Source organism: Pleuronectes platessa, chromosome 17 (genome assembly GCF_947347685.1).
Source record: "Pleuronectes platessa chromosome 17, fPlePla1.1, whole genome shotgun sequence".
NCBI lineage: Eukaryota > Metazoa > Chordata > Actinopteri > Pleuronectiformes > Pleuronectidae > Pleuronectes > Pleuronectes platessa.
In genome coordinates, this window is record NC_070642.1 from 13317201 (window position 1) to 13325647 (window position 8447).

The following is an 8447-nucleotide window of genomic DNA, read 5'->3' on the forward strand; positions in this document are numbered from 1 at the left end:
TGCAATGGTATCAGATCGTCTCTTTATCAGCCAATACCAAAAGTCCAGTTATTGAAATCGATATCGAGAAGGGATACAGTTATTAGCATTGACAGCAATAGAGCAAACAGTGACGAAATCATCAGCCGACTATTCCATTGTAATGATATCTCCTGTACTTTATTAGGTCTTTGGGCTGAGAACTTGCTGCAGGATGTTTCCAGATCTACTTGATGCCACTGGAGAATCAGTGGCGGCGTTTTGCTGTTGGAAAATCATCGATGCATGTTCTGTCCTCGATGTGACAGAACTTCCGCTTACGGCTTTCAGGTTCCAAGCGGCTTCTCTTCTTGGGCCTCTGTGCGGCGCCTTGGCTTTGCTGCTTGGCCTCCTCATCCTTCTTCTTCTTTTTTATTTCAGCATTTCTTTCTGAATCCACGTCAGAATTTCTAGGATAAAGTGGAAAACACATGATTAGTCTTAATCCACAATTAACTGAGATCTAAGGCTTTGTCTGAAGGGCTTTAATTATTGATTAACCATGTGAAACATTTATTAAAACATCAAGAAAAAGTGCCATTTCAACAACAGAGTCTGAGGCGACATCTTCAAAAATAAGAAGGTCACATTTATATAATAAAGAAAAGCAGCAAACTTTACATTTGAGAAGCTGAACACAGAATGGTCAGCATTTTTCTCCTTGTAAAGATGGATTCAATAATATCGCTCACCCGCTCTCTCTGTGTTGGTCTTTGTCCATTGACTTATCTCTCTTCCTCTTATTATTAGCATCCCTCTTGGGGTTATGGGGAGGCGACCTGTCGCGGTAAGAGTTATTCTCCTTGCCGCTGTTCTTTTCCGCCGTTACCCGGGATTTGCCTCTCTCCTGCCTCCACCTCCAGCGACTACGAAACTCTTCCTGGTTACATCGACCGTTACCTCTCTGCTCAAAGTCCCGATCCTCTCTGGATCGGTGGCAGTGGGCATGGTGAGGGGACCTGTCCCGGGAGCTCTCCCTGTGGTGGTGGACAGTTTGCTCATAGCGACGCTCAGAGTCCCAGTCTCTGTAGTGTCGATGGTGAAGAGACAAATTATCCCTGTTCAAGCGATGATTATCGCGGTGTTCTCGGTTGTCCCGTCTGGGAGCTGAACTGGTTTTCTCGGAGCGGTCTGCCGGGGTAAGTAAGGTCGCTGGGTTGGGATGGTGCATTTCTGACTCTCTGTATGTGGCTTGAGGAGATTTCTCAAAGATGCCTCCTGTTCCGTTGTTTCTGTTGAGGTGAAACTTAGCTAAGCTGCCATCATCCAGAGCACCACAGTTCTCCTGGTCTGATTCCTCAGAAGCCTCCTGGCCGTGCTGCACCAGGAGCGCTGTGTCTGGGTGGACGTCTGAGGTAGACTGTGAGGGGGGTAGAGAGGTGTAGGAGGAGATGCTGGCAGAGGAAGGCTGGCTGCAAGAGGATGAGGAAGAGGAGGAGGAGGAGGAGGAGGAGGAGGAGGAGGAGGAGGATGGGCGGTTCTGTTTAATGAAAGATGAAAGCTTCTGAAGTAAGTCATGGTCTGGGCTTGTCATTGTGGGCCAGCTGACTGAATGGGAGGAGGAGGAGGAGGAGGAGGAGGGAGAGGGAGAGGGAGAGGGAGAGGGAGGGGGAGAGGGAGAGGGAGAGGGAGGGGGAGAGGGAGAGGGAGACGTAGAGGGAGAGGGAGACGTAGAGGGAGACGTAGAGGATAAGGTAGAGGCTTTTCCAGGGTTGTGCTTCATGTGCCTTTTTTCCCCATCACTGGACCTGTATAAACCGATTGAAAGGCACATTAGCAATGAGATACATCTACATGACCATGTTAATTTTTTTCAGACCATCTTCTCATCAAAATGGATAAATAACTAGAACGGCAATTAGTAGCGAACTTGATTGTCAAAATGCTACCTATTTATAAAGAATGTAAAAGCATATTCTAAGTTAATTTAGTTACTCCTCAGTTAAAACCTTTTTTGATTACATTTCTTGTTAAGTTAAAGTTAATTTAGAACCAAATAAATCACAAACTATTATGGTTACTCACTTTATGTAGAACAGGACATAGGCCTGCTGGTTCAGAACGGTGGTGATGTCACTGACGGACACAGAGGCGTCGTTTATCTCATGCCAATCACCCTCGCTCGACTGTGAAACAACAGAATCGCAGCAGATTTGACAACAGATTCATCCTTGTTATCCAAATGTTTACTCAGTCTCTGGAAATGATTTTTAAAGGTGAGAAATCTGAGTACAAATATCACCATATACAAATGTGTTTTAAGACATAGAATAATGTAACAATAGAATATTGTTCATACATTTTTCCAAGTTTTGTCTTTTTAGTCTTTTCTCCGTTCTGTCTATTAGGTGGGGATTTAAATTTATCTCTGCTACATTAAGTTGTTGTGATGATGAAGTGTTGGGGAGATAAACGTGTACATGTACACTTGACAACAGCAGTGTCCTGATAGAGTAGAACGGTGATCTGTAGCATTGCCCATACCTTAACATAGCAGAAGTAGTGTCCAGCGCGACTGCTGTATCCAGAGTGGACAATCACCGCGTACAGGCTGTAGAGTTGGGCCTCTCCTTGAGTCTGCGACATGAACGGCCGCATGTCCAGGTACTCTGGATAATTTACTTTCTATTGGACACAGAGCAACCGCTTAATATCAAACCACAAATCAAATTTTCCCTTAACTGCTTAGTGGAGCAACACTATGACTGTAGCATGACTCTAAATTTGTGATCGTGTACCTCTTTAATTTTGCGTCCTCTGTTGTCTGCATAGCGTTTGAGTAAGAGGGTTAGCACATTGGGGTTGCGGTGGATGCTAAATCCCTTCGCGGCTGTGACCATTTTATTGCACCTTAGGGGGACAAATGTTGAGTGGTTAGTTGACAAACTGACATAAATAAATACATAGATAAAAACACTGATGATCTTTTTAATCATCTCACAACTTACTCGGCGCACTTGTAGGCGTTGTCGCCTTCAAGCAGCTCAAGCTTAACAAACTCCTCCAGAGCCTTTGAGACTCCTGAAGCCGGCTGCGTGGAAAGACAAATCTTTGGTGAGACTCTTGAACTATAATAATAGACCAAATCTGAATTTACATTTTGACACACATTTGTAGTAAATCAGATTCACAAGTGACTTGAGACTTTTGAGGAATTACCTTAATTTCCAGATTGATATCTAAAAATGGATCAAATGTATCCGAAACTGCGTTGCAGTTTAAGCATTTAACTGGAAAATAAGAAAAGACAAGAGAGGGAATATGGTCAGAGAAGAAACAAAAAACATGAATAAGAAGAAAAAATCATGAAAATAAAATTAACTAACATTAAATGTCTTACCTCTGGACCTTAGGTACCCGCCAAATACTTGATGGATGAAAGAAGTGGACTCTGTCTCCCTATCCAATCTGTCACAGAAATATATATTAGTTATTATATCACAAAACAAATCAATGTTTTCAGTCTATACCTAAACAGAGATAAGTCAAATTTCTAGTATTTTTCAGTGACAAGTTTCAAAATATTACAGCCCCAAAAAGCATGAGAGATAAAGGGGAGGAATTGGACCAAAGAGTGATTAGTGGAGAGGCCAGCTACTAGTACAGAATGAGAACCGACTTGAAACTTGCCATTGTTAAAACTATTATTGAAGAGTCTCCTGAAAACCACAATGGCCAGCAGTGCATCTATTAAACATACCCTGCTCTTAACTTTAAGTTAAAGTGCAAGGAGGCTTCATATTGGTACAAACCTACTTGGCAAAATTGCTCAGCACTGATTTCCTATATTTCAGCAGTCAAAAAAGAATACGTTGGATAATCTAAATGGACTTTTTATGCAGGATTTGTCCAGGATGGACTCTAAAATGCTCAGTGGATTGACAAAATGTCTAGATAAAAAATGTCCTTCTCATTTCACGTGCCTGACTTAAGATCATGACCTGTAAATCTAATAAGAAAAATATGAATATATTGGGATAACCTTTTAAAGTAAACATGATTGCGTCTCATCCCTTTCATATATGAAACAGCTTCGGCTCAAACTTACTTGGTTCCAGGTAAGCAGGACTTTTGCAAAGCCTCCATTGTGCACCGCAGGAATTCATGGGCATCCTCTTGACTTCCAATGTCGAAGTGCGGTGCTATCCCTGTGAGGGGAAAAAACACAATGGAGGAGGTTATGATAGCTTGGTAAATACCAACAAATATTTTAACAGAAGATAATTCAATTTATAATCCAACTAGATGGATTCCCTCAAAAATGAAAATGTAAACAGCAGCACAGTGCCTCCTGTCATTCATTTTAGGTCAATGTTTTGTATAAGCGCACAACTTCAGCATTCTAGCTTTACAAATACTTACAGTGGAGCTCATTAACCACACTAACGGTCTTGATGACTTTCCCAGATTTGGAAAAGACCTCAATGATGTGGTTTTCCATTGAACACATCATACAGAACCCCGGAACGTCACCTGGTGCAGGGAAAGATTCACAAAAACACTGATAAGTAAGATGTTATTCAGAAATGAAAACAGCTCACAGATGGTGCTAAACTTATATGTATTGTATCACCGTACAAATATACAAAAACATGGGTGCAAAGTCCCACCATGAAACAATGAACACTAGCTCACATGTTTTAGAGTGCTCGCCGGTCAGCAAGAAGTTAGCAAATGGAGGCGTGTAGGTGAGACACTGCAGCACTGAGTTGAGGAAGCATGTGTTCCCCATGTTCTTTAGTCCGGCACCGATAGGGTGAACCTGGGTCCAATCCAGATTGAGGCGGTCTGGAGTGAAGAGGACCTTCTGTGGCAACTCAATGCCGTCACCATTGCTGAGCACTGGACAAACAGAGGGACATCATTGCTTATATCAGATTTAACGTATTTACAAAATCGAGGACAAATACTTATATAAGTATAATCTGACACCTTAAAGTCATTGCTGATATTCTAAAATGTGATTCTTATGAATGTCTAACACTGTAAAACAAGCTGAGGGTGAAAAAAGAACATAAGGAGTTTGCAATTTCCCCTGAACAAGTCAGATTACTACTCTTTATATCAACAACAATTTTGTCACGAGCGCAAATGATTGATCATGCTCCAGCTTCAAAACTGGCTTACACAACTGGATAAATGAAGTAGAGTGGAAGCAGCAACATCACACCCACAAAACAAGTTGTGCTCTCCCACACTCCCATACAGAAACAGGAGCCAACAGAAAGTTGACCAAGCAGAGCAATTATTTCCAGATAATGATTCTAAACCATCCTGTAGGAGTATGTCACTTAAAAAATCACAGCAAATGGAAAATAGATACGTGGTATTTTGTGTAACAAATGAATTGTGAAAACGTCATTTTTTTTTTTTTTACATTTTGCATCTGATCTGACAAAAGTGTGACGAATCATTTCTAATATGAGTGGCAAAATTTGGACATTTGTCTCAAGTATAAGCTTAACTGTTGCTTGCTCCTACCTTGCTCCTTGGGCCGGTCCACAGATGAGACAGAACTATCGTACAGATGAGGAGAGTCACTCGGCACGGTGGGACCCACTGCCCAGCTGCTGGAACAGGTGCCGTCCATCCCCGCGTCTCCACTGGTGAAGGGAGAACGGTCACACCCGTCTGACTCGTGGCAAGACATTTCTGAAGATCTGTCAACTATGTTAATTGTTCACTGCTATATGAGGACAGAAACAGAAGTGTACACTTTAAATATATTGTTCTTAATGGGATGTATTACAAAGGAATGCCTTTGTTGAATTAGGAAACATAAAGCCTATGTATGTGCCTTCGACCTTTGTTGGTTTAAGATCAAGGCCGAGTGTGACGCATGTAAACGGGGCGATACAACTTTAAAGCACAGCGCGCCCGCTCCGGTATTCATCTAGCGCAGGGGTGTCCAAACTACGGCCCGCGGGCCATCTGCGGCCCGCCATCCATTTTAAATTGGCCCACCTCAAAAAAAAAAATTTATTATAATACATTTTTTTTAACCTAACAAATAAGTAGCACTGAAATGGCAGTTACTTATAGCATGTAGTTTTGCTCTATTTTTGAAGAAATTGTACTTTCTTGATTCTTGTTGTTCTAGGTTTGTACCCTCGAGTAGGGGAGAGCGGGGTAATGTGAGACATTTTTTACATTTGCTCCCCTCTAGGCGAGCTAAAATCATATATCAGTAACATTTACACATTTCCCATTAATTCAGGATGTTTCCTAGCATTGGAGAAATCAAGAGGGTAGAGTGATCCACTTACCTTTTCCACTTTAAAAATACCATAACAACACATGTTGTAATAGGTCAATTAAGCACATTAATGATTATTATGATTCATGTGATCTCTTGCACACCCTAGCTTGCCTGCACATTGTTTCTCTGTCCAATTGGCAGGGACAGGGATATTGCATATTCAAATGCCAGTTCACGGCACTTAACTGGAGCAAGGCCATGGAACTGGTCATCCCTTCCAGCTTTTCTTAAGGATGTCTTTCCTTGCATGACCTCAGCGTCTTCACTCTCCATCTCTGGGAGGGGTGTTTGGCCCCAGGTTGTCTTCCTGGTGTGTAGTTTCTTTGCATGATGGCTTTTCTACAATGTTTAAGGCATTAAAAATAAAACATATATAATGTAATATTACACTAAAATATGGTTAAGACTAAACTTAACTTAAACTTGCTACATGTCTCACTTTACCCCACAGCCAACATTTTAGAAAAAACATCTCTTAGCAATTCAGACTAATCTTCAGCTAGCATCAATCACATGGTTTTATATGTTGGAAGTTCACCAACATGTATGATATAAGTTTTTCTACCTGAATCAATTTGTTTTGACAAAACAGTTGATGCAAGATAATTTACTTTTACATGCAAAAACAACATTTTTGTGAAAAAATATTCTAACCACAGCATCAGCACCAACTTCTCTTTCATGGCAAGGGTGGAATGGGAGGGGCTTGAAAACATAATGATCACATGACCACAAATCTGTTCCGTTGCCTAGATACAGGGGGTGTCTCACATTACCCCACTCTCCCCGTCCCGTGAATGCACTGATTGCAAATCGCTTTGGATAAAAGCGTCAGCTAAATTAATTGTAATGTAATGGACTATGGCCCACTGTATTGTACTACTCAGTTTTTACACCAGGTGGCGCCACGCCCCCCGCCCTAAGCTACGCGATTGAGGCGCACTGTCAGCAGTCCGCTCAAGTGCAGGGGGGCGTGGCGGCGTGAGTGGCCCAGACCTTCACATTTTTTTCTGTATGTGGCCCTCAGGATAAAAAGTTTGGACACCCCTGATCTAGCGGCTATGGCTACAGATAAAATGACTAATGTCAATGTGGGAGCTGTAAAGTAGACGTTATCAGTGCTGTCCGTTTGTAACGTTAATAAACAGTGTTCATTCAACAGGATAATAAAAAAAATTGTGTTTGAAAAGTGTTGCATTTCTCTTGAAGTTCCAGATTAAACAAATGCATGCATTTGTTACTACCGCAAAACACGTATGTGCCTTTGACCATTGTTGGTTTAAGATCAAATCCGAGTGTGAACGCATGTAAACGATACAACTTTAACACACAGCGCGCGCGTTCCCGTGGACGGTCATCAGTTTCTGGCAGACTGTCCCTTTTTGGTACGACACCTGCAACCTGGCTCAGATTGGCTAACAGACGGCTGCTAGACCTGTAGCACGCAACACCGCGAAACGTCAATAAAACACGCGCTAAAGCTCCATTCGACTCCATACTGAGGTGGTCTGGGATGTGAAGGACTCAGCTGACGTCGCTGACTTGCAACAGTTTCACAAATTAACCAAGCGTGTTTTTTCCCTTCTCTGTGTCCATACAGTCATTTGTTGCCACATTATCAACACTGATCACCACATAATGACTCAAACGTCCCTCGGATTGGTCAAATCTTTCTTCACGGTCAAAGCGATTTCGTCTACAGAAAGCACAGGAAGCCAAAGCTTAATTCCCCTCCTCGCTTGCAGAGATTGTAAATTGGAGGGAGAAGACTGATATAGTCACGTATGTGTGACCGGGACCTTACTTCTCTCTCTCTCTCTACCTCTCTCTCTCTTGTCCTGACACACACACACACACACACACACACACACACACAATCTTGAATCTTGAAACTGAGTAAAACATCATCATTTGGTCGTCGAGGACAGAAATGACACGTGTTTATTGGCATATAGAACAGGGCAGTGAAATACATTCAGGACACATTTAGGTGTGTCCACTTGTGATCAGATCTCTCAGGGTGGATGTTGATACCAGGTCGGATTAGGACTGGAGTGTTTCAGTCCAGTTGAACACTGGAGGTTGAGACTTCTCCTCTTGTTGCTGGAATGATACAGATCACAGATTTAACTCAGCGCTGCCTCAATCACACGTTTGACTCAGCTGCTGC

At 42.3% G+C, this 8447-nt stretch overlaps 1 protein-coding gene across 1 annotated transcript; it reads right to left on the minus strand.

The window, feature by feature from the left end:
• Positions 1-226: 226 nt before the first annotated feature.
• On the minus strand, positions 227-5689 carry LOC128460637 (ubiquitin carboxyl-terminal hydrolase 42-like; the record flags this gene model as incomplete). Its single annotated transcript, XM_053445881.1, has 12 exons — positions 227-428; positions 711-1430; positions 2044-2144; positions 2503-2643; positions 2757-2868; positions 2967-3049; positions 3178-3248; positions 3359-3426; positions 4067-4166; positions 4381-4491; positions 4654-4860; positions 5500-5689. Coding segments are annotated over 12 exons (2106 nt in total), but the record flags the coding sequence as incomplete, so codon positions are not given.
• Between the last annotated feature and the right edge of the window lie 2758 nt (positions 5690-8447).